Here is a 25,731-nt window from a genome sequence, read left to right as displayed (position 1 = left end):
TACGTAAAACATAATTTTATGCAGATGTGGCTGAAATTATTGGCACCTTTACATTTTATTAAAATAACGCACCATTTTCCCTGAACAGTGTTGAAATTAAAGGATATTTTATTATCAGCGCATGTCTATATTTGTTTGCAGTGGAATAAAACATAAAAGTTTATGCTACAAAGACGTTCTAAAATAATCTGGACAAAATTATTGGTTCCCTTTAGAAGTTGTAAGAAATAATTGATCTGTAGTGGAGCTGTAGCCAACATCTCTGGATGTGGTCACAAGAGGAAAACTGGTCCCAGATTGAACAGAAGAGTCTGAACCACCAGTGAAGAAGAGTCCGAACTACCATTGAAGAAGAGTCCGAACTACCATTGAAGAAGAGTCTGAACCACCAGTGAAGAAGAGTCCGAACTACCATTGAAGAAGAGTCCGAACTACCAGTGAAGAAGAGTCTGAACTACCATTGAAGAAGAGTCCGAACTACCATTGAAGAAGAGTCTGAACCACCAGTGAAGAAGAGTCTGAACCACCAGTGAAGAAGAGTCCGAACCACCAGTGAAGAAGAGTCTGAACTACCATTGAAGAAGAGTCCGAACTACCAGTGAAGAAGAGTCTGAACTACCGGTGAAGAAGAGTCCGAACTACCGGTGAAGAAGAGTCCGAACTACCGGTGAAGAAGAGTCCGAACTACCGGTGAAGAAGAGTCCGAACTACCGGTGAAGAAGAGTCTGAACTACCGGTGAAGAAGAGTCCGAACTACCGGTGAAGAAGAGTCCGAACTACCGGTGAAGAAGAGTCCGAACCACCAGTGAAGAAGAGTCCGAACCACCAGTGAAGAAGAGTCTGAACTACCAGTGAAGAAGAGTCCGAACCACCATTGAAGAAGAGTCCGAACCACCAGTGAAGAAGAGTCTGAACTACCAGTGAAGAAGAGTCTGAACCACCAGTGAAGAAGAGTCCGAACTACCATTGAAGAAGAGTCTGAACCACCAGTGAAGAAGAGTCTGAACTACCATTGAAGAAGAGTCTGAACCACCAGTGAAGAAGAGTCTGAACTACCATTGAAGAAGAGTCTGAACTACCATTGAAGAAGAGTCTGAACCACCAGTGAAGAAGAGTCCGAACCACCAGTGAAGAAGAGTCCGAACCACCAGTGAAGAAGAGTCCGAACCACCAGTGAAGAAGAGGCTGAACCACCATTGAAGAAGAGTCTGAACCACCAGTGAAGAAGAGTCCGAACCACCAGTGAAGAAGAGTCTGAACCACCAGTGAAGAAGAGTCCGAACCACCATTGAAGAAGAGTCTGAACCACCAGTGAAGAAGAGTCTGAACCACCAGTGAAGAAGAGTCCGAACCACCAGTGAAGAAGAGGCTGAACCACCATTGAAGAAGAGTCCGAACCACCAGTGAAGAAGAGTCTGAACTACCATTGAAGAAGAGTCTGAACCACCAGTGAAGAAGAGTCCGAACCACCAGTGAAGAAGAGTCTGAACCACCAGTGAAGAAGAGTCCGAACCACCAGTGAAGAAGAGTCTGAACTACCAGTGAAGAAGAGTCCGAACTACCAGTGAAGAAGAGTCTGAACTACCATTTAAGAAGAGTCCGAACTACCATTGAAGAAGAGTCCGAACCACCAGTGAAGAAGAGTCTGAACCACCAGTGAAGAAGAGTCTGAACTACAAGTGAAGAAGAGTCTGAACCACCAGTGAAGAAGAGTCTGAATCACCAGTGAAGAAGAGTCCGAACTACCAGTGAAGAAGAGTCCGAACCACCAGTGAAGAAGAGTCCGAACTACCAGTGAAGAAGAGTCTGAACTACCAGTGAAGAAGAGTCTGAACCACCAGTGAAGAAGAGTCCGAACCACCAGTGAAGAAGAGTCCGAACTACCATTGAAGAAGAGTCTGAACCACCAGTGAAGAAGAGTCTGAACTACCAGTGAAGAAGAGTCTGAACCACCAGTGAAGAAGAGTCTGAACTACCAGTGAAGAAGAGTCCGAACTACCAGTGAAGAAGAGTCTGAACTACCATTTAAGAAGAGTCCGAACTACCATTGAAGAAGAGTCCGAACCACCAGTGAAGAAGAGTCTGAACCACCAGTGAAGAAGAGTCTGAACTACAAGTGAAGAAGAGTCCGAACTACCAGTGAAGAAGAGTCCGAACTACCAGTGAAGAAGAGTCCGAACCACCAGTGAAGAAGAGTCCGAACTACCAGTGAAGAAGAGTCTGAACTACCAGTGAAGAAGAGTCTGAACCACCAGTGAAGAAGAGTCCGAACCACCAGTGAAGAAGAGTCCGAACTACCATTGAAGAAGAGTCTGAACCACCAGTGAAGAAGAGTCTGAACTACCAGTGAAGAAGAGTCTGAACCACCAGTGAAGAAGAGTCTGAACTACCAGTGAAGAAGAGTCTGAATCACCAGTGAAGAAGAGTCTGAACTACCAGTGAAGAAGAGTCTGAACCACCAGTGAAGAAGAGTCCGAACCACCAGTGAAGAAGAGTCCGAACTACCAGTGAAGAAGAGTCCGAACCACCAGTGAAGAAGAGTCCGAACTACCAGTGAAGAAGAGTCTGAACAGTTTCTGTCAGCTGAGATTCTCCTGAAATCTTTTCATGAAACTTATTTTGTTTGTTTTTAAACTTAATTGTCTTAAATATATTTCCATCTTTATAATTATAACAGAAACAAATCAACAAATCAAAAAATCACAATATTAATTAACAATAAAGTTCATTTTTGCATCCTTAAATTCAACATGTTCAATGAAAAGAATGAAAATGTGCTTAAATCATTGAAAATAACATGAAATTTTATTTCAAAAATTGGAATTAAACAGTAGCAGAAAGATTCTGGTTCATCAGGATCAATAACGTGTGAAACGTGTTGCTGTAACATCACAAACATAAAAATATAGATTTAATTTTAACAGTTAACATCAATTATTATAATATAAATTACAATAATTAAGAATGATTAAAGATTCTTTCATGAACATTTTGTAAAGCGAAAGTGATGAAAAAACAAACTATTAAATATTCAAACATGTTGTTATTCAGTCATGTGACTCTTCAGCCAATCACTGCTATCCTTCCTCCTCCTCATCATCATCATCAGTGGGGGGGCGAACACGCCTAAAGAAACCCAACTACACACACATACACACACATACAAACGCACACACATACAAACACACACAAACACAAACACACACACATACAAACACACACACACATACAAACACACACACACACACACACACACATACAAACACACACACACACACACACACACACACATACACACACATACAAACACACACATACAAACACACACACACACACACATACAAACACACACACACACATACACACACACACACACACACACACACATACACACACACACACACACATACACACACACACACACAGGGAGAGAAAGACATTAGTGACCTTTGACCTCAAACTCAATGGTAACCCTACCTCAACCACACTCCCTTCAGAAAAAAGAATCACTCGAAGAAGTTATTGATCCTACTGACTCACTGATTGATAGATTGATGACTGATAGATTGATGATTGATCATTAATACCTTCCAGAAGATGAAACAGAGCAGGCCCAGGAGGAGGAGCCCAGAGATGATTGACAGGATGATGTAGCCAATAGGAACCTCTTTCTCTCCATCAGGAGAACGCCACAACACACTGACCTGAGTCTACACACACACACACACACACACACACGCACACACACATACAAACACATACACACACACACACACACACACACACACACGCACACACACATACAAACACATACACACATACAAACACACACACGCACACACATACAAACACACACACAAACACACACACATACACACACATATACACACACATACAAACACACACACACACACGCACACACGCACACACACACATACACACATACAAACACACACACGCACACACACACACACACATACAAACACACACAAACACACACAGTTCTCAGCAACAAAACTCATTTTTTTCTCAGATTTCAGTGTTTGCGTGTTTGTTTGTTTGTGTGTTTGTTTGTGTGTGTATATGTGTGTGTGTGTGTGTGTGTGTGCATACCTGTGTGTGTCCACTCGGCAGTTGAAGAGGTTGGACCCTTGATGATGCGTTGATGACATCATAGGAAGCGGATGACACAAGCTCATAGTTCAGATAGGGAGTCTGTAGAAAGGAAACGATGACATCATCATTGTGTGTGTGTGTGTGTGTGTGTGTGTGTGTGTGTGTGTGTGTGTGTGTGTTCTGACCTGTGTAAGTGTGTGTGTCCACAGTCGAGCTGATATTCGGACCACAGCGCTGGAACCCCGCTCCAACGCCATGACATCACATACAAACCTGACACAGCCCGTCTCACTGCTGCTGCAGCGCTACAACACACACACACACACACACACACACACACATATATATATATATATATATACACCCACGGTATAATATATAATACAGTGCACAACATTATACTTTTTTTAAACAATACATTATTATCATCATGTATAAACGTAGTACAAAAAGTAAGGAAATATGTGTTTGGTAGATTATTTCTTTGTTGAACGAAGCTTCTTGGTAATAAATCTTCTATCGTTGGAAAGTCTGTTTATTTCCCTTTTAAATGGAGCCACATTTGTAAGGAACATGCATTTGTGGGACGAGCAGCAGAGCTGAGTATGTGGGTTGCGCCCATGAAAAATTTGCTAAATCTTCTCTGCCGATGCCAAACAGCTTATTCTGCTGTTGCTACTGACTCTTGTTTTGAGCTTCTGGTGCCTCCAGGCAGCACCTGTGAGCTTGGGCCCTGCTACAGTGGTCAGTAGGTGTCTGCTCCCAGAATCAGCATGCCACGTTTGATCTAGATAGGGCCCGTGCGATAGGGCAACTTCAAGCTGGTGTTCCAAAAAACCAAGTCGCAGCATTATTTGGAGTGAGCCCTAGTACCATCTCCATATAACGGGATGTCAGAGACAGGCCGTGACGTGGGCGTCCCAAAAAGACGACACCCCAAGAAGACCGTTTCCTCCCCCTGTCAGCACGCAGGCAGAATAAGCTGTTTGGCATCGGCAGAGAAGATTTAGCAAATTTTTCATGGGCGCAACCCACACACTCAGCTCTGCTGCTCGTCCCACAAATGCATGTTCCTTACAAATGTGGCTCCATTTAAAAGGGAAATAAACAGACTTTCCAACGATAGAAGATTTATTACCAAGAAGCTTCGTTCAACAAAGAAATAATCTACCAAACACATATTTCCTTACTTTTTGTGCTACGTTAATATACATTTATATATATATATATATATATATATATATAAAGAGAGAGAGATAATATATTTACCACACGTTGAGTCTGTGTGTGTGAGTTTGTCTCCTCCTGCTGATTCAACTGAGAAACTACAGAAACACTGGAGGAGTTACCAGCCAGCTGCAGACAGACAGACAGGTGAGAGACAGACAGGTTAGAGACAGACAGGTTAGAGACAGACAGGTGAGAGACAGACAGGTTAGAGACAGACAGGTTAGAGACAGACAGGTGAGAGACAGACAGGTTAGAGACAGACAGGTTAGAGACAGACAGACAGGTGAGAGACAGACAGGTGAGAGACAGACAGGTTAGAGACAGACAGGTGAGAGACAGACAGGTTAGAGACAGACAGGTTAGAGACAGACAGACAGGTGAGAGACAGACAGGTTAGAGACAGACAGGTGAGAGACAGACAGACAGGTGAGAGACAGACAGGTGAGAGACAGACAGGTTAGAGACAGACAGGTTAGAGACAGACAGACAGGTGAGAGACAGACAGGTGAGAGACAGACAGGTTAGAGACAGACAGGTGAGAGACAGACAGGTTAGAGACAGACAGGTGAGAGACAGACAGGTTTGGACCTTGAAGGGGTCTATCTGCGATGCGTTCCTGGTCCTGCAGTTCAGGGACTCCTCTGATGCGTTGGAGATGATGTAGAGCAGGAAGTGATGTCGCCAGGTGGACGGGAAGTCCACTGTGAGCCGGGCGTTCACTGCACTGGGACCCTGGTTCCTCAACTACACACCGACATCATCAATATCATCAATATCATCAATCATGGATCAATAGATTAGAGCAAGACAGGTGAGAGTGTTCTCTCCTCTCATTGGTCAGACGTGTCTGAGGCGGGAGTAAGAACGTAAAACAGGAAGTAGCTCCTTTGGCTAATATAATGTTCTGCGCTGCCAGACCCCGGTCCGACCTGAGCCGTTCCCAGTCTGTGTTCCAATTCACAGTCCACCTCCAGCCCAGTATGTGTCCCCGTTTTATCGAGGATACATCAGGATCTGACAGCCAAGTATCCCAGAATGCATTTCACACTTACTGGCAGTGATGGCTAAGATCTGTTTTAATGTTCACTGCAGGACTGCCTCGGCGGAGACACTCCAAGCAGCTTGTGGTGGTGCTGATTCTCCCTGAACCCAGCTAATCAGCAAGAAGCCTGAGAACCAGCTCCAAGCCAAAGAAAAAATTTAAAAAACCAAATAATATTCACTTGAAGAAACCACCTCACATCAGGTTCCCTCAAACCAGAAAGACAAAAGACGTAAAGAAGACCGTAAACAGACCAGAGGAAAGATCAGAAACCAGGGTGTCCAGTTTCTCTCCTCTTTTAAACCCCAGAAAAAGGGCGTTGTCACCCCCTGATTGGCCGAGAGAAGAACGCACCAAGCTGCCCCCCCCCCCCCCACACACACACAGAGGTGATCTGAACAACCCTCCAATCAACTCAGAGGGATTTCAACATGCAACTATACGAAGTTGGAACAGGGAAATAACAGGAAGTGACAGCTACAGGCTTCTCTGATGGACGATGACGACAACCTCTCATCTCGTCTCGATGACGTCGCTGACCTTCGGAAATCTGCCACTGATTCACCAGAATTACAGAACTGTCCGGATATGCCCCCCCAGGAAGAGGCCCTGTCAGCCCTCCTGCCTTCTCACTTGGCTGGGTGGAGCACCAACAACCTCTGCTGCTTCAACCACCTCCAACACCACCTCAACAGAGTCACCACCACACCCCCACTGCAGCGGGGGCCGCCCCGAGGTCGCGGGCCCCCCCCCCCCCCCCCCCCCCCCCCGTCTCCTTTCATCGGAGACAAACCTCCGATGAAACTGAGTTACACTCAGGAAAAGTCAGCATCACATCAGCACGGCCCCCTCCCACCCTGTTGTAGTTCTTGCGCCGCCTGTAACGGTGGTTCGCCAGCCTACGCTTGGATCCACAGAGGCCCAGTTGGGTGACTGGGAGGAGTATTAGCCATAGAGTCCAGTAGAGGGCTCCGCCTGTGCTTATAGGACTGGGATTGTGCTCCCGAGTCGAACTTTTAGTCAGAACTTTGCGGATTTGGTATCGAGAAAGGCCTCTGGATTAAGTCTCTGGCTAGCTACTCGCTGTTAGTAACTATTAAACTCACTCATCAACATCCCAGCATGCAAAGCGCTCCTGGCTATGGGAGCTCAAACTCACAGAGTTCACCCGGTAGTCGGTCAGATCGAGGTCGGATCACGTTCCACCACAGAGAACTGCTCCAGGGTTGGTTTGGGAATGAGACCACCTCCTCTAAGGCAGGCATCATTGTTCAACGGGGGGAAACTCAGGCCTGTATTTCCAATATTTAATTTCTTTATTTCTATTAATTAATTCAAGAATATCATTGATAATTGAAACTGTATCCATCAGTAACTGAGGAACAACAGAATTACAGAAACTTACATTAATACAAATCTGGATAAAAATGACTGTTGATATAAACTCTGACAGTGAAAAGCTGTTTACAGCCAAACGTCTTTGCTGGAGACCCAGATTTGGGTAGGGGACCACTGTTTGCCCACCCCCTCCTCTAAAGGGACTCTGTGTGGTTGTTTCGGTCCATTTCACCTCATACACCTGACCTGTGAGATCACAGAACCCGTCTCACCTCATACACCTGACCTGTGAGGTCACAGAACCCGTCTCACCTCATACACATGACCTGTGAGGTCACAGAACCCGTCTCACCTCATACACCTGACCTGTGAGGTCACAGAACCCGTCTCACCTCATACACCTGACCTGTGAGATCACAGAACCCGTCTCACCTCATACACCTGACCTGTGAGATCACAGAACCCGTCTCACCTCATACACCTGACCTGTGAGGTCACAGAACCCGTCTCACCTCATACACATGACCTGTGAGGTCACAGAACCCGTCTCACCTCATACACCTGACCTGTGAGGTCACAGAACCCGTCTCACCTCATACACATGACCTGTGAGGTCACAGAACCCGTCTCACCTCATACACATGACCTGTGAGGTCACAGAACCCGTCTCACCTCATACACATGCTCCACCAGTGGACCCACTTCCTCTAAACTCCCAGGATGCATTGCAGGCTGCCAATCAGGGAGCGGCAGGACGATTTCAGGAGGGGAGGAGCCTCTGAAAACACACATGATCACAATCAGTCTGTAGATGTGATCGAACAGATTGATAAGTGTTGTTGTTGTTGTTGTTGTTGTTGTTGTTGTTGTTTACCCTCTGATCTCCAGCGTCGCCTCGGCTTTCACCTGAACCTTCACTGTGACCTTGTTACTGCTGGAGTTCACTGAGTTCTTACTGAGAGACAGACAGGTGGACGGGCAGAGAGACAGACAGACAGGTGAACGGGCAGAGAGACAGACAGACAGGTGGACGGGCAGAGAGACAGACAGGTGGACGGGCAGAGAGACAGACAGACAGGTGGACGGGCAGAGAGACAGACAGGTGGACGGGCAGAGAGACAGACAGACAGGTGGACGGGCAGAGAGACAGACAGACAGGTGGACGGGCAGAGAGACAGACAGGTCAGGCATCAAACAGGATTTTAGTCACAGAGAGACAGACGGGTAGAGAGACAGACGGGTAGAGAGAGAGACAGTTCGTACCTCCTGATCCTGAGGTTGAAGGTGATGTGAGACTCCACCTCCTCCAGACGGCCGACGCTGAACACCAGACGAGTCTGCAGCTACAGACGCACGTTTCAACGTTACCACATGAAAAACGATTCAGTGAAATTTACTCTGCAGTGGAACTTTTACACATAAATGAACATCAGTTACATTCAAGCCAAACGAGTTCACACGATGTGGATTAAACCATCAGCACCAGATAAATCTCTCAGTGTTTCACAGCATGCAGAGTTTGTAATCTGGTGGTTTTGTACTTCCGGCTAGCTCTCTGCTAACTTGAATGAGGATAAAATAATTGAATCGTTCGGATCTTCTAGATTTTCAAAACAGCGGACCGAATGGATCAAATTCTGATAGTGAAACGAGTCGTTGCGTGTGGGTTACGCAAAACTCAAAACAATTTATACACCGTTTTATAGCCACAACAGTAGCGACAGAGCAGGCTGCGGAGGAGCCTATGACGTAAGCACATGTCAACAGCGTTTTTGTAATTACTGTCACTGTCAGAGGTGCAGACAGAAGTCCCACACTGCAGCTTTAATTACTGTTTTATATCCTGTTGAAACATATTTACTGTATTAAAACCTGTTAAATATGTCAGAACTATCAACTGTTACTTTCGAACAAATCAAATATAGACATTTAACCATTTATCAAACTGTGTGTGTGTGTGTGTGTGTGTGTGTGTGTGTGTGTGTGTGTGTGTGCACGTGGGTGTTACTTTGTGTCCTTGTCTCATGGGGTTTCCGAGGTCACAGGTCACGACGACAGTCTGGTTCTCCTTCCTCTGAACACACACCAGCCTGTTCACACCCTGCAGACAGGAAGCTGGATGTTAACTGTGTGTGTGTGTGTGTGTGTGTGTGTGTGTGTGTGTGTGTGTGTGTGTGTGTGTGTGTGTGTTACCCGACTGCTTTGGAAGTGTGTGTGTTCGGGGATTTGGACCACCAGCTCAGTCTCGTACGCACCCTCACCATGGTTCTCCGCCGACACCGACAATACCACCGACTGATCCTCACCGACCAACACACTGTCTGACAGGCTACACACACACACACACACACACACACACACACACACACAGCTTTACTTCTATATTTGTAAGGACCCTTATTTACTGGCCACTAACCCTGAGACGAGGGAATCTGTAGTTGTGTGTGTTGTTCACTCACGGCTCAGCGCTCAGCTTCAGGTCGGGAATACACACGTTGTCTGCACCACAGTCCAGAATGATCCTGGTCTACACACACACACACACATGAATCCTCTGTACTTGTGAGGTCATTGGTGGATTAAATAAAAGTGTTTAACGTGTGTCAGACTCACCTGAGCAGCTGCGTGTGTTTGCCCGTGCAGCAAAGCATGCTGGGTAGTGTTGAGGAGACTGATGTTGACACTGATGAAGATCGGACTCAATTTATCCCGAACTTCCTCTTCAGACTGCGTGCACACACACACACACACACACACACACACACACACACACACACACACACACACACACACACACACACAGATGTGACTCTGCTCGATTGTGTGTGTGAATGTGTGTGTGTGTGTGTGTATTTTTATTCCTTCATTCACTCACCTGCTTCAGACGTTATCAATCGATTGATTGGGCGTTATCAGTGTTATCAGCCTCATAGATGTGCCTGCTACACCTGTAGCAAGGTGGAGGTCACCTTTGAGTTACAGACGCCATCTAGCAGCTGTCATGGTTTCCATGTTTAACCATGTTTCAAGTGATCATTTTAACCCAAATCATGATCTTTCCCTAACCAGACCTGAACCACGGCATTGTCACATCATAAAACATCATTATTTTGTAACATAACGTAACGTAATTCAGTTTTCAACACAATTTATTTATAAAGCACCAAGTCATAACAAAAGTTATCTCAGGACACTTTCCACATAGAGCAGGTTGAGACCGAACTCTTTAATCTACAGAGACCCAACATTCCTCCACGAGCAGCAGCAGGAAAACCTCCCCTTTAACGGGAAGAAACCCAAGAGAGAAAGAAGGACAATAATAACAATAACAACGATAATAATAATAGAAATAAAACTAGTAACAATAACAGCAGGAGTGACTGTCAAGGCAGGACAGCCACAGGCCCACGCCACCACGGCGTCCTGCAGCCGTGGTTCCTGCCATCCATAACCAGGTAGACCATGTCCCTCATCCTGTGAGACGAGAAAGCACAAAAACTCCGGGGAAGAAGCCAAGTTAGTGACATGCATTGATGGTACATGAATGCGTATAGTTGGAGAGGAGGAGAGAGGAGCTCAGTGCATCATGGGAAGTAGCAGCATATCACCTACTCTTACTGACCCATTTTGCCCCAATTACCATGCAAAACCTTATAGAGACAATTTCTCATCTGCGCCTGTCCTCCTGCAATCTTGATATCTTTCCCCTTCTTTTCGGAGGTCCTTCCTGTCATTGGCCCTGCTGTACTCACTATAATAAACATGTCCCTCACCTCTGGTTATGTCCCTGATCAGTTTAAGACATCCAGTGTGCAGCCACTTCTAAAAAAAACCTGGCCTAGATCCAGCTGTTTTAAACAATTTCAGACCCACCTTTCATTTCCAAAATACTGGGAAAAGTTGTTGCTGAGCATCTTCTTCAAGTTGTGGAAAGAAATATTATCTTTAATAAATTTCAATCTGGTTTTCGTCAAAACCACTGAAACTGCTCTGTTACGAGTCATGAATGACATCCTCATGCAGGCTGATACGGGGGAACTCTCCATCTTGGTCTTACTTGACTTGAGCGCTGTCTTTGACACCTTTGATCACTCCATCATCATTAATCGACTAAATACATGTGTTGGTATCTCAGGGAAAGCTCTAGAATGGTTTATGTCATATTTCTGTCTCTGTGGATCACTATGTGTCCTCATCCAGTCCGCTGCTATATGGGGTACCCCAGGGGTCGATCCTTGGTCCAGTTCTTTTCTCTTTGTATATGCTGGACAGATAATCAGTCGCCTTGGCTGTACATCCTATCATTGCTATGCAGATGACACTCAGCTATATTTTTCTGTAAAACCAGATGATTTTAGCAACCTAAACACTCTCCGCAGCTGTTTAGCTGTGATAACGGACTAGATGTCTGTTAACTGTCTTCAGTTAAATTCTGACAAAACTGAGCTTCTCATTTTTGGCCCTGAAAATACTGCTAGAGGCATCATTCAGCATATTGGCCCACTTGCCCTCTATGCCAAAACTAACGCTGGAATCTTGGCGTTATATTTGACCCTAATTTGAAATTTGAACAGCATGTTTTCAACTCAGGAACATTGCAAAAATCAGACCATTACTGTCAGCCTCGGACCTAGAGCACATCATTCATGCCTTCATTTATTCCTGTCTCGATTACTGTAACTCCCTTTTCACTTGCCTTAGCCGAGCTGACCTGTCACGTCTTCAGCTTGTACAAAACACAGCAGCGAGGCTATTAAGTAGGACTGGCCATAGATCCCACATCACCCTGTTTTAGCCTCATTGCATCGGCTGCCAGTGAAGTTCAGGATTGATTTCAAGATTCTCTTAATCACTTATAAGGCCTTACACGGTTTAGCTCCTGCATATATATCCGAGCTACTAAGCCGTATACCACCATGCGGTCACTTAGGTCTTCCAACCAAAACCTGTTGGCCGTACCACGTGCCAAACTAAAAACCAAAGGTGACTGTGCTTTTGCTGCCCTGGCAACCAGACTTTGGAACAATCTCCCCACTTCCATCAGATCAGCTGAATCTGTTGACTGTTTCAAAGAACACCTAAAAACCTACTTTTTTAGAATGACTTTCTCATAACATTTCATAAATTCAAGTGTGTGCTCCGGGTGATGACTGTATGCTTGCTGTGTTCTTGAATGTGTCTTTCATGGTTTTTGTGTCCTATTTTCTTTGTGTCCCAATGTCACTGTAAAGCACTTTGTAACCTGTGTTAAAAAAAGGTGCTATATAAATAAAATTTTACTTACTTTTACTTACTTACTCGTGGGTGTCATGGTCCTATTCCGATCTGTCGATATGCACCTACAGCAGGTGTAGCAGGCCCCTTCTAAACCACATCTATGAGGCTGATAACCACTGATAACGCCCATTCAATCAAGTGATAACATCCAAAGTGGGTGACTCACCCTCAGGTAGGCGGTCCGATTGACACAGGCCACGCCCACCTCCCATTGTACAATCAGCTTCATTGTCTCCTGTGGCTGATTGGTTGACAGCAGCAGGGTCCGTTTTGCCATTGGCTGCTTCATTCTGTCCAGCTGTAGCTCCATCCCCAGTACTGCCTCAGCCAATTAGCAGACAGATAGAAAAATGACGTCACCATCAATGAAATTCTGCATAGATGATTGTGTTCAGCTGTACAAAGAGATTACCTGTCTGCTGAGGAATCCTGTGGCCGGACACATAGACACACATCTGGATTACAAAACTAATGAGAGAGAGAACATCTGTTCTGAATTTTATTTAATTAAAACATTTTATTGTAATCTTTTTAAAACAACACAATATTAACATTTGTCAATATGCAGATGACACCAGACTCTACATCAACTTTCAGCTGGAATCTTTAACCCAGAGACCCTCTGATGCATTCTGGATCCACTCCATAAAACCTGTTTAAAGGACAAGTTCACAGTTTTTCAAGTGTGTCTTAAAACAACCTTCAGGAGTCCAAATGAACATTAAACCTGTTTTTCTTGCTGTAATCATTCCTCCTGTTCATACTGACCATTAGAAGATCCCTTCATAATGACCTTACAATGGAAGTGATGGGGGACAAAATCCACAGTCCTCCTTCTGTGCAAAAATGTATTTAAAGTTTATCTGAAGCTAATATGAAGCTTCAGCGTCCAAATGAGTCAAATCAAGTAGATATCTTTCAACGTTACAGTCTTTTTAGTGCCAAAGTTCCTCTTTTTGTTACTATACTTCCACCTGCAGCTCAACAGGGAAACACTGTCCGAGGAAACACAAAGAGGAAATTTGGGCTCCTGACTGTTGTTTTAAGACACACTTGAAAAATTGTGAACCTGCCCTTTAAATACCCCAAGAGTTTTTCAAGGATCCTGGAATCTCTTTAAGGACCTTAAAACCCCCAAAACCTGCAACTTCAGACAGTTTTTAAAGGTGCAGTATACAACATTCAGCACCACTAGATGTCGCACTAGAACACCAGCGTCTCAGACCAAAACAAATGTGCGCATCATTTACTCAATAAAGTTGGGGGGAAAAAAGAAAGTGGCCCCTGAACCGATATATTAATTTTTAAAATAAATAAAATTATTAATATTGATGAATAATAACTGGGCAACACCTGGAAACTGGGACCAATAACCAGACAGTGAGATAGTCTCATAAAAGAGTTAACCTAGAATGCTAATATGTCTGTGTGTTTGTGGGCAAGATGGCGGATGTGATCTCATGAGATGATGTCACACGATCTCAAGGATGGCGGACGTCAGTCGGACGGAGATGATGTCACATGAGGACCAAATGGTGGATGTGACCGCAGTACCTTTAGATATTCGTTAGAACAATAGCGAGATGCTGCCGACTGGCATCTCTGTGCTCTATACTCGCCCAAGTCGCCCAAATTACACGTCTGATGATAAATGACAAGGGGCAGAGCGTCGCTGTGTTCCACGTTATGTGTCCACCAGATGTGTAAAAGTGTGCGAGTGTTGTGTATGTGGGTGTGTGTGAGTGTTAGTAACGAGAGAGAGAAAGAAAGGAGGAGAAACACATGGTGAAGTCCTGGGACCGTGGGGGAGAGCAGCGGTTGCTTTGTCCACAGAGAGTGAGCGTACAGACAGCAGTCTGTAATGCATGCTGTCTGATTTGTCAATCGACAAAGCAACTTACTTTCTCACTCGTGGTGGCACAAACACAGCAGTCCCGAGTGGGACAAACACAAAAACAGTCTAGCATGGTGAACACACCTAAACAGGCAGCAAATACTCCTCAGAGCAGTCCGTCAGTTCACAACATACAACAGCAATAAAGCTGAAAGTAACACACAATTTCATACTCTCTGCCCAGCCTTAGGCTTACCTGTGTCACTTCAGAAAGCGAGTAGGGTGTGTAAAAGTCTGCCTTTTGGGTCTGGCTCCATTCCTCAGCTCGGAGGCTGACGGGGCTGTTTTCACACTCTGTCTGCGGGTTTGATGGCAGCTGATCCTCGCTGTGTTGCTGGTGAAAACAGCAGAGCTGACTAAGTTAAAGACGAGCGGGGCACGGACGCTGTCCTTCATCTCTGTGAAGAAATCCTTTCTTCCTTCTGCAGGCAGCGAGAGCGCAGGGCTGCAGCAGCAGTCTGTCTCTCGGATACAGAGATCTTATTTGGACGAACACGTGGCGAGGTCTCAGCTCGTCCAGCAAGGGGAGGCTCTTCAAACTCGGCGAGGGGAATTACACGTGCATGGGGTTATCTCTTTTAGTAAACTGGCTCACGGAGGAAGCAGAGTTTTCTCTGTTGCAGTAACATTGGAAAGGCAACGGTGTCTCTGTTCTGCCACTTCTTAAAGCTGTGGTGATATCACAGCTGCGTCGCTGTGTCTTCCCCTGGTGTTGGAGCATCTCTGCCAATGAGAGTTAAGAGTTTGGGGTTCTCCCAGATTTCACAGCAAGGTGTGAGCTGCCGGGGCAGGCTGGGAGATGGAGTCTGTGAGAGCAGCATTTTGGCGCTGCTCCTTTGTTTCAGGGGTTAAAGGGACAAACGTGGCTTCAGAGTTTACAAGTAGGCCTTCCTTTGTCTGACCACATGATTGATGCCCAACAACACACGCAGAGGGAGTTTGACTTCACTCTCTGCTCAGGACACCATTACTCCACTAAATCTTTACATAGCAAATAGCTGGTTTGCTGAAATCTAGTGGCTGAATGTTGTATGTTGCACCTTTAAGGATCCTCCGATCTACCAAAGAATCCTTGTTGAAAACCCTAAAACTCCCTCAAGAACCACTGTAACATATCTTGAGAACACAGAGCTCTTTCAAGAACTTTCAGAATATTCACTTTTTGTATTTTAAGTCAACAAGTAGGTTTTTGTGATGTAGTCTTTCCTTTTTTTATTATTTTGATAATCAGTAAGTTCATTGTTAGTTAGTTACCAGGACACAAGTGTGTTTTCTCGATGACACAGTTTGACGTCTGGATTCAGGAAGTCTGGCAGCAGAGAGACATAAACTCTGGACCGGATCACCGCCTGTGACCTGAACACACAAACACACTAGTGTCATGCAAACTTACAATGTCATCACATGACTGACAGAAAACAGCTGGAAAACAGTCTGTTTGTTCATCCCATCAGTCCTTTATCAGATACATGGGTCAGTGGTTCCCAACCAGCGGATCAGGACCCCCACAGACTGTCACATAATACACCTGTGGGGTCGCATCACGAATACAAGGAAAGGAGCAAAGAAGGAACATTTCTGCTACACAAAATTATATTAATATTGTCTGACTAATATTTGCTTTTTTCCAATGATTTAATGAACAATTTTACCTCTTAAAAAATGATTCAAATAAAACATAAATCACACTTTGTTTAACTGGTCAAAACTGATTAATATATCAATATACAGTATGTGATCAGTGACAAGATCACATGTACACGTTTTGAACCAGATGTTCTCTGTAGATTTGATGACGTCTCACCTGTAAACAAAAGCTCGGTCTGCACTCCACGCTCCCACCAGCAGGTCTGCAGACACACAGAGAGGATTATTGATCATTTATTATGGATAATTGATATACAGTAATATGAAAAAAAGCCTCTCAGAGCGCACCTGGGTATCCGTTCCCATCAATGTCAGCCCCGCCCCTCAGTGTAAAGCCGAACGCTGTCCTGCTGCTAGGCAATGGGCTGTCAATCACCTGGGAGGGCGTGGTTGATAGACCGTTCTTGTTGCCCAGGTAGACAAACACCTGACCCTGCCCACTGTCACCTGACCAGGGAGCACCAACAGCGATGTCTGAAAAGAGAGAGCAGGTCATATCTGATTGGTTCCTGAGAGTTTGGTGAGTTTTGTTTGTTCTTTGTTTTACTGGCAGAGTTAGCTGTTAGCTGCATTAGCTAACAACTCTAACTGTCAGCAATTAGCATGATAAGCTAGGAACAGCTAGCAGATCGTCCATCATGTTCAGGAAGAATCTCAGCGGAACATTTTCTAAAATATGGAGGTGTTGTCAATGGTTACCTTGGTAACCGTCCATGTCCAGGTCACCCAGCACAGCGAGGGCGGAGCCAAACCGCCCATACAGGGAGAGGCCAATTAGTGATTGGTCAGGATGGGAAAGGAAGGAGGTGTGTCTTCTCTGCAGGTACACAACCACCTGGAACAATAAGAACAGCACTGAAACGCTTTTACAACGTTATACATGTATAATAATTACAATGTGCGACAAATAAAATAATACGTTTCAGAATCAAACATAAAATAATCTGATAAATCATAAAAAACACTGATGATGTGAGTACTGTAAATTTGACACCTCTGTAAGAAGAGGTTATGAAGACTGTTTTAAACTGGTTCAGATGAGTTAAGACTGGTTTAGACCAGCTGGGACTTCTTCTGACAAGAGAATAGTTGAGACTGGTTAGTTGAAACTAGTTAAGACCAGTGGAGACTGCTTCAGACTGCTTCAGACTGAATATATTATTACTCCCAACAGTCATAAGAAGCACAAACTGATCAGCTAAGTAAATGGTGGACAGCACACTGAGCATGTAGATCACAACTGGAGTCAGATTGCCAGATCTAACAGGAATACATCTTTTCACAAGTGACTGAACAAAAACACAAAGGATCATCATAAATAAACTGTGTTACTTATTCATGCTGGAATCTGCACAGAAAAGACAACAAAATGAAAATAAAAACACATTTGGGCGAAATGACAGTGGGAGAAACAAGGTAATATTCCAGACCTGTCCTCGTTCCTGTAGCTGCTCTTTCACTCTGTCCATGTAGAGAGGAGCTCCAATCAGCACATCATCTAAACTACAGAGAGGTTTTACTTTTATACCAAACAGAAACAAGCAAAAACACTGAGAAACACTAAAACACTGAGCTCCAATAAGACAAACTCTACTGCAGAATTTATTTGTGTCTCCTCACCCATCACTGTTGATGTCTGCCACAGCCACACTGTGTCCAAAGTATGACGCCACCTGCAGGAGAAAGACAGACCACAGGTGAAGGTAACAAACAGATATGATGTCGTTTAAGTTTTTATGACATCATGCTCTCACCTGAGCTCCCTGGAAGCTGTGGGAAACTGTCAGTGATCCTCTGCGCCTGCCGTCGTAGATCTTCACCTGTTAACACACAGTTAACCAGTGAGAAGAGAGCACAATACACAAGCACAAGAACAGGTCTATAGGTCTATCTAAACCACAGAACAGGTCTATAGGTATATCTAAACCACAGAACAGGTCTAAAGCTATATCTAAACCACAGAACAGGTCTATAGGTGTATTTAAACCACAGAACAGGTCTATAGGTCTATCTAAACCACAGAACAGGTCTATAGGTCTATCTAAACCACAGAACAGGTCTAAAGGTATATCTAAACCACAGAACAGGTCTATAGGTGTATCTAAACCACAGAACAGGTCTATAGGTGTATCTAAACCACAGAACAGGTCTAAAGGTCTATCTAAACCACAGAACAGGTCTATAGGTCTATCTAAACCACAGAACAGGTCTATAGGTCTATCTAAACCACAGAACAGGTCTAAAGGTCTATCTAAACCACAGAACAGGTCTAAAGGTCTATCCAAACCACAGAACAGGTCTATAGGTGTATCTAAACCACAGAACAGGTCTATAGGTCTATCTAAACCACAGAACAGGTCTATCGGTGTATCTAAACCACAGAACAGGTCTAAAGGTCTATCTAAACCACAGAACAGGTCTATAGGTCTATCTAAACCACAGAACAGGTCTATAGGTCTATCTAAACCACAGAATAGGTCTAAAGGTCTATCTAAACCACAGAACAGGTCTATAGGTGTATCTAAACCACAGAACAGGTCTAAAGGTCTATCTAAACCACAGAACAGGTCTATAGGTCTATCTAAACCACAGAACAGGTCTATAGGTGTATCTAAACCACAGAACAGGTCTATAGGTCTATCTAAACCACAGAACAGGTCTATAGGTCTATCTAAACCACAGAACAGGTCTAAAGGTGTATCTAAACCACAGAACAGGTCTATAGGTCTATCTAAACCACAGAACAGGTCTATAGGTGTATCTAAACCACAGAACAGGTCTATAGGTCTATCTAAACCACAGAACAGGTCTATAGGTGTATCTAAACCACAGAACAGGTCTATAGGTCTATCTAAACCACAGAACAAGTCTATAGGTCTATCTAAACCACAGAACAGGTCTATAGGTCTATCTAAACCACAGAACAGGTCTAAAAGTCTATCTAAACCACAGAACAGGTCTATAGGTCTATCTAAACCACAGAACAAGTCTATAGGTCTATCTAAACCACAGAACAGGTCTAAAAGTCTATCTAAACCACAGAACAGGTCTATAGGTGTATCTAAACCACAGAGCAGATCTAAAGGTCTGATTAGGTTTAAGCACAAAAACCACTTGGTTATGTTTAGGGAAAGATCATGGTTTGGACAACTGAGCCATGGTGACTCGTGGTGAAAAACACCAGTGAGATATATTCCTTCTTTTGGGGAAAAACACAGCTGAGCCACAGAGGCAAACTTTTTGCCTTTTTGCCATCTTGCTAACTATGAAGCCATCCTCCCTACCCGCCTCTTCCCAATCAGAAAGTCACCTTATATTGATGTCACCTGAACAGTGTCACTTCCCCAGGTCATAATTACATCAGCTGCTAGATGGTGTAAACTTAACTATAAGTTGTGTTTGTTGGCCTGAATTTTAGTGTCATTTTTCTTGTGAGGACAGGCTGGGCTGATCAAATGATATGATCAAAAGTTCCAGAACAGCTACTGACAGACCATGTGGAAATTGTTTCACCTTATTTGCTCTAAACTTGACACTCTTGCCGAGAAAGATAGCACAAACTCCTAAAATGAGAATCCTCTCTGACTCCAGCCTCAATACAGAACTCCACTGGAAAATCAAACATAAGAAGAGCAAGAATTCAACTATGCTCATTGCAACAATCACAGCCTCCAGCTTCCTCTTTCATATTCTGATGAGACAACAATCAGTAATCAGACGCCAAGTGTAATGACACGCTTCAGGGAGTCAAATACCAAACAACCACAACGATCTCAACTATTAAAACACCTACAGTTTATTGACTTTATTTTCCATGAGGAACCTCATTTGTGCAATGGACAAATAAGACAAACATAGCACAGTCATGGCATTGATTACTTAACCATTGTGTGCAGCCATGATACATAAAATACACCTAATACCTAATCAACACACAAATTAAAATGCAAAGGTAAGGATAAAAACCAAAGATCCTTACTGATCCTGCTGTGTTTCTGTCATTTGGAACACCAACCAGATAATCTGAAAAACAAACACACAGTTATTGATCATATCATATCATATCATATCATATCATATCATATCATATCATATCATATCATATCATATCATATCATATCATATCATATCATATTAACCTGGGATGGAGTCTCCAGTCAGCAGACCACTGGCCACTGAGTAACCTGACAGATACACATACACAGAACTGCAGTCATTAGAAAACAGAACCTCATTGTCCATTGTTTGTTGTTGTGTGTGTTTGAAATATTCTGTAAGATGAACCAACAACAGAGCAGCTGACTAGCTTCAGTTTGTTTCTTCAGGCTAACTCTGCAATGTGCTAATGGTAGCTAGTTAGCAGAATGAATGTGGGGAAGTTCATTGTGTCAACTGATAAATTTTTAAAAAAGCATCTGTGCTTTGGTTTGTGTCAGATAATCTCACAGTGTCTCTTAGAGAAACACAGTTCTGAATCCAAAGGAATCCTGGGAAATGTAGTAACAATTGAAAGAAGTGCGAGTCAGCACAGGTTTACCTTTAAGAATAGAAGCTCTACTCACCATGATAAACGTCATATGCTTCCCTCTCATTTGATTGGCTTATGCCAGCCACATAAGTATAATTGCTCCGCCCACTGTTTATGACGTCACTCACAGCCACCGTGATGACCTGACCTGAAATCAGCACGGTGGTAACCTTTGTGACATCATAACATCACACATTGAGTCAGGTGTAACGGGTGTTTGTGACCAGCAAGTGTCTCCACTCACCCTGAAAGTAAAAGCTTCCTGGAGCTCCAAGCAGCAGCCGACCATCCTACAACCACACAGACACCGTTAGTGTCACCTTATACAGCGTTTACGTCACCTAACCTGCTGCTGACCAAGCACCTGCAGGTGTGACTCACCTTGGTGATGTCAGAGCTGAAGCCAACCTCACAGTAGCGCTGGTCGTTTCCTAGGCAACAAGAGAGAGACAGAGATGAGAGCTGGAGACAGACAGACAGACAGGTTGTACTGTCTTCCTCTCTTTGTGTCTTACTGTTATTCATCCTTTTGTAGTCTTCCTCCATCATGATCCCTCTGCAGGGGGAGAAGTAGGTGGAGCTTCCAGTGCTCTGGTCCAATAGGAGGCAGTTCCCTACAGGTGTCTTCCCTGACTCCGCCCCTCGCCTCTGAACGTTCAAATGGAAGAGCGGCGCACACGCCTGACAGGTGAGCAGACGACTGGTTTTTAAGCTGCATCATGGGACCGTTTATGAATTTAATGTTCATATATAGATATCTGTAGATTTCTCTTTTTTAAAATATTTACCAAAAGTACTGTGGATGTTAACTTATGACTTTTATCAGTGTATATACATCCAGTATCCTCAAATTTATATGTCACTTAGTCCATAAGCATTTTCCACTGTCATAAATCATCCATTTCTTCCATTTATTAACTAAACATTTTTCTCACTCTATACTTCCAAGGTACATATAATTTTGCTTATCCTAGAATGTCTTTAATTGTAACATGCATGTTTTCCCAAAATTAGTGTAATTTATGACATTCCCAAAAATGTCTGGTTTGCGTCTGTATCCCCATATATCCACCAACATGAACCAGTTTGTTTACTCTTTATTTTAGTTGTAATGAAGTGTGAGTTGTGTTTTGCATATGCTAAGCTATTCCCCCTTCCTTCTCCCATTTAGCCTTAAAGTACGTAGTAGGTGAGGCTTTACAGTCTCTGAGATGCCTTGAATCTCGTCCCACTGTATGTCTGCATCATTATATTATATCGACCACCAGGATATTCATCACTATTCCTACAGGAATTCTCAGAGCTGATCTCACTTGGTGTCTCCAGATATGATGGTTCATCCTGAACATTCATATTAATAAGAGGAGTGACTCCAAAGCTGTGGAGCTTATGAATTTACCCAACATGTAAATGAAGCCAATCATCACCATGGTAACACTTAGATTTAGTAATAACAAAAGGGTTAAACATTGATAATGTATCAGTATTTGAATTACCTATTTCTGATCATTAATGTGCATATTTGATGCCAACATAACCTTAACAAAGACAAAAAGGGAATTTTTGGTTTAAAAGAGATTCTTAGATGACGAAGCTGAAACAGTATTTTCTACTATGATGAGATCCGTTGAGTCACACAGCTGTGACTGTTCTTTAAATGACATGGTTGAAACTTTCAATAATGCATCACCATCTGCTTTAAATACTGTTGCTCCACTAAAAATTAAAAGAGGTGGACTGATAGAATCTCCTCCTGTTAATGAGATCAAGAGAATCTGTTGGGCAGCTGAAAGAAAATGGAGGAAAACTAGACTCACAGTTCACAAAGACGCAATGACTGTCTATAACAAAGCAATACGTCTGGCAAGAAAGGATTACTTTCCAATATTATTACTGGGAATACTGGGAACTCTAGAATATTATTTTCCACTATTGACCAGCTACTCAACCACCAGCTCACTCACCAGTAAGTGTGTGTTGCTGATTGATCGCACCGAAGCTCCAAACCACTGCTGACTCTTGAAGGTTTGGAAGAACAGATCATCTCTGCTGTAGACCTCGTCACCTGTGACAGGTACGACACGTCAGTCTAAATATCACATCAGTGATCTGATTGGAAGACATGTCCTCCTGAAACAAATCAGTGAAGAAGTAGAGAGATCAGAAGCTCACCTGTCACGTCAAACTTGATGATGTTACAGGTCCCGCCTGCAGGTGACCAGGGGCAGAGGAACACGCCCCCTCCCTCCATCACACCTGATTGGCTGGTGTTGGCTTTAGGAGCTCCAATAACAACAAAGGACCTGCAGACACAGAAACTCACATCTTAGTGTTGCTAATGTGGGTTTACTCTTGAGACTGTTCAAGGACCTCACGAACTTCTTCAAGAATCTCAGAAGTTCTTTAAGTACCTCAAAAAAGTTTTGTACCAGGACCCCGAGAATCTCATCTAGGACCCAAAAACTTCTTCTTCAAGGACCTCGGGACATCTTTTAGGATCCCAGAATGTCCTCTTTAAGGAACTGAGAACTTCTTCCAGCACCTTAAGACCTATTCTTCCAGGATTCTAGAGCTTCTTAAAGGACCTAAAGTTCTTTTCTTTACAGAACTTCTTGTACATGACACCCCAGATCTTCTTCGAGGACGCCAGATCTTCTTCAAGGACTTCTTTTTCAGAGGCCCCATACTTTTTCTTTTAGTACCCCAGAATGTTCTCTTGCAGGACTTTTTCTTGAAGGATGTTTGAACTTCCTTTAGAACCCAAAGGCGTCTTCATCAAGTCTGCATCAAAGACCTCAAACCTTTTTGAAAGATCCCCAGAAGTTCTTCAAGGACCCCATGGTCGTTCTCAAAATGCTTCTTCTAAGATGCTGGAACTTCTTTGAATAGCTCAGCAGTTCTCTTGAAGGACCTTTAAACTTCTTTTAGTAGCCCAACACTCCCTCAAAGACCTGACAATGTCTTATTCAGACACCCCAGAACTCCTCTAAGGACCCTCAGACCTTCTTCCTCAAGGACCCCAGAAATATCTTTTTTTGTTAGCAAGGCAGGTTAAGTGTGGTTTCAAGTGTCTTAAACCAACAGTCAGGAGCCCAAATCCTCCTGTTCATACTGACCATTAGAAGATCCCTTCATAATGACCTTACAATGGAAGTGATGGAGGACGAAATCCACAGTCCTCCTTCTGTGCAAAAATGTCTTTAAAGTTTATCTGAAGCTAATATGAAGCTTCAGCGTCCAAATGAGTCAAATCAAGTAGATATCTTTCAACGTTACAGTCTTTTTAGTACCAAAGTTCCTCTTTTTGTTACTATACTTCCACCTGCAGCTCAACAGGGAAACACTGTCCGAGGAAACACAAAGAGGGAATTTGATGCTAAAAAGACTGTAAATGTGTCAGATATCCACTTGATATGACTAACTCAGACTGCTGAAGCTGAATAGAAGCTTCACACAGACTTTTAAATGACTGTGTGGACACACTGTGGATTTTATCCTCCATCACTTCCATTGAAAACACATTTGAAGGATCTTTTAATATCCAGTATGAACAGGAGGAATGATTACTTGATCACCTGACTGCTGGTTTAACATACTGGAAACACTGGTAACACTGGGAACTGGTCCTTTAACCAACATAAATGAACCTGACATGATGAGTGAAGGGGTTGATTGAGGTATTAATTAAATACCTCAATAATTAATTAATCAGGTGATACATAAAGCAGGTTAAATGTGGGATTAAAGGGTTAGAAACAGTTTCAGTTAATACGTGAGTTAAGTGGTTAGTTAAGTGTTTAAGTTAAGTTAGTTAACCCACATGTCACTGGTGTGTTTAGTTCAGCGTTAGCCAGGAGTTAATTTAATGTTAATTTAGGGTTTCTTACTTGTTGTTGAAGGTGTGAAAATCAACAGAGAATCCAAACAGACTTCCTGTCGGTCCGCTGAACATCACAGCTTCATCCTGCAGGTTCAGACACACACACACACTCACACATAGCAGCACACACACACACCTGAACACACACATCACACCTGTCTGTCTGACACACATCACACCCGTCTGTCTGCTCAGAGACTGTAGCTGTTGTGTGTTCCTCAGTTATATAAACCCTGTGTGTGTGTGTGTGTGTGTGTGATTGTGTGTGATTGTGTGTGTGTGTATGTATACAGATGATTGACAGCCAGCTGCCAGTTAGACCACATTTGGCTGCTGTTTCCTGTCTGATAGGAGCTCAAAATAAAAGACTGTTTATCTGTTTCTCTGGAGTTTTATTTTTATTTTCACTTCCTGTTGGTGGTGCATTCAGGGTCCTGCTCTGCTGTCGGTCAAACACATGTTTCTCTGACTGTTTCACGCTGCAGCTCTGCTCTTTTTTTCTTGTTAGTTATTTTGTTCATAATGTTGTAATGCATCTTTGTACTACCTCATGTCAGGTGGGAACCTTGTATCTCCAAAATGTCACCTTTACAGGAAGAAGCTGTAAAGGTTGTCCTGAGGATGGCACCATAGGAAAGGTCACAGGGTCATTAAAATCAGTAAGGGCATAACCATGGTATACACAGTATAGTACTCACTCACTCACTCACATACACTCACTCACTCACTCACACACAATCAATCAATCAATCACTCACTCACTCACTCACTCACTCACT

General features: G+C 43.6%; 1 protein-coding gene across 2 annotated transcripts; it reads right to left on the bottom strand.

Moving 5' to 3' along the window:
- Positions 1–2,805: 2,805 nt before the first annotated feature.
- On the bottom strand, positions 2,806–25,680 carry itga2b (integrin, alpha 2b). Of its 2 annotated transcripts, XM_044332638.1 has the most exons (32): positions 25,500–25,679; positions 24,960–25,036; positions 23,245–23,375; positions 23,037–23,137; positions 21,588–21,753; positions 21,454–21,503; positions 21,317–21,362; positions 21,107–21,220; positions 20,684–20,728; positions 20,524–20,567; positions 18,299–18,364; positions 18,165–18,217; positions 17,975–18,047; positions 17,244–17,379; positions 16,833–17,018; positions 16,702–16,747; positions 16,152–16,253; positions 13,416–13,471; positions 13,170–13,321; positions 10,340–10,453; positions 10,186–10,253; positions 9,920–10,055; positions 9,735–9,827; positions 8,990–9,069; positions 8,601–8,681; positions 8,399–8,504; positions 5,935–6,090; positions 5,386–5,472; positions 4,302–4,421; positions 4,114–4,215; positions 3,588–3,710; positions 2,807–3,140 (listed from the first exon to the last, which is right to left on the bottom strand). In XM_044332638.1, exons 2-32 carry the CDS (start codon positions 25,022–25,024, stop codon positions 3,078–3,080), a joined length of 2,961 nt encoding a protein of 986 aa, XP_044188573.1. In that variant the 5' UTR covers positions 25,025–25,036; positions 25,500–25,679; the 3' UTR covers positions 2,807–3,077. The 2 variants fall into 2 exon arrangements, with proteins under 2 accessions (XP_044188572.1, XP_044188573.1); XM_044332637.1 differs by having other exon boundaries at positions 2,806–3,140; positions 24,960–25,680.
- Positions 25,681–25,731: the final 51 nt, after the last annotated feature.

This window comes from Thunnus albacares, chromosome 17, assembly GCF_914725855.1.
Source record: "Thunnus albacares chromosome 17, fThuAlb1.1, whole genome shotgun sequence".
In the NCBI taxonomy this organism is placed as follows: Eukaryota; Metazoa; Chordata; class Actinopteri; order Scombriformes; family Scombridae; genus Thunnus; species Thunnus albacares.
This window is presented reverse-complemented; position numbering and strand designations above follow the sequence as displayed.

What these genes read in the sequence shown, in the direction of transcription:
- itga2b (XM_044332637.1), bottom strand. Translation starts at nt 25,126, where the DNA reads ATGTGTGTCAGACAGACAGGTGTGATGTGTGTGTTCAGGTGTGTGTGT. An exon ending in AGCTACAGGAACGAGGACAG is followed by an intron (nt 17,380 to 17,974) that starts GTCTGGAATATT and finishes TTATTGTTCCAG; the next exon opens with GTGGTTGTGTACCTGCAGAG. An exon ending in AAACACACGCAGCTGCTCAG is followed by an intron (nt 10,254 to 10,339) that starts GTGAGTCTGACA and finishes GTGTGTGTGTAG; the next exon opens with ACCAGGATCATTCTGGACTG.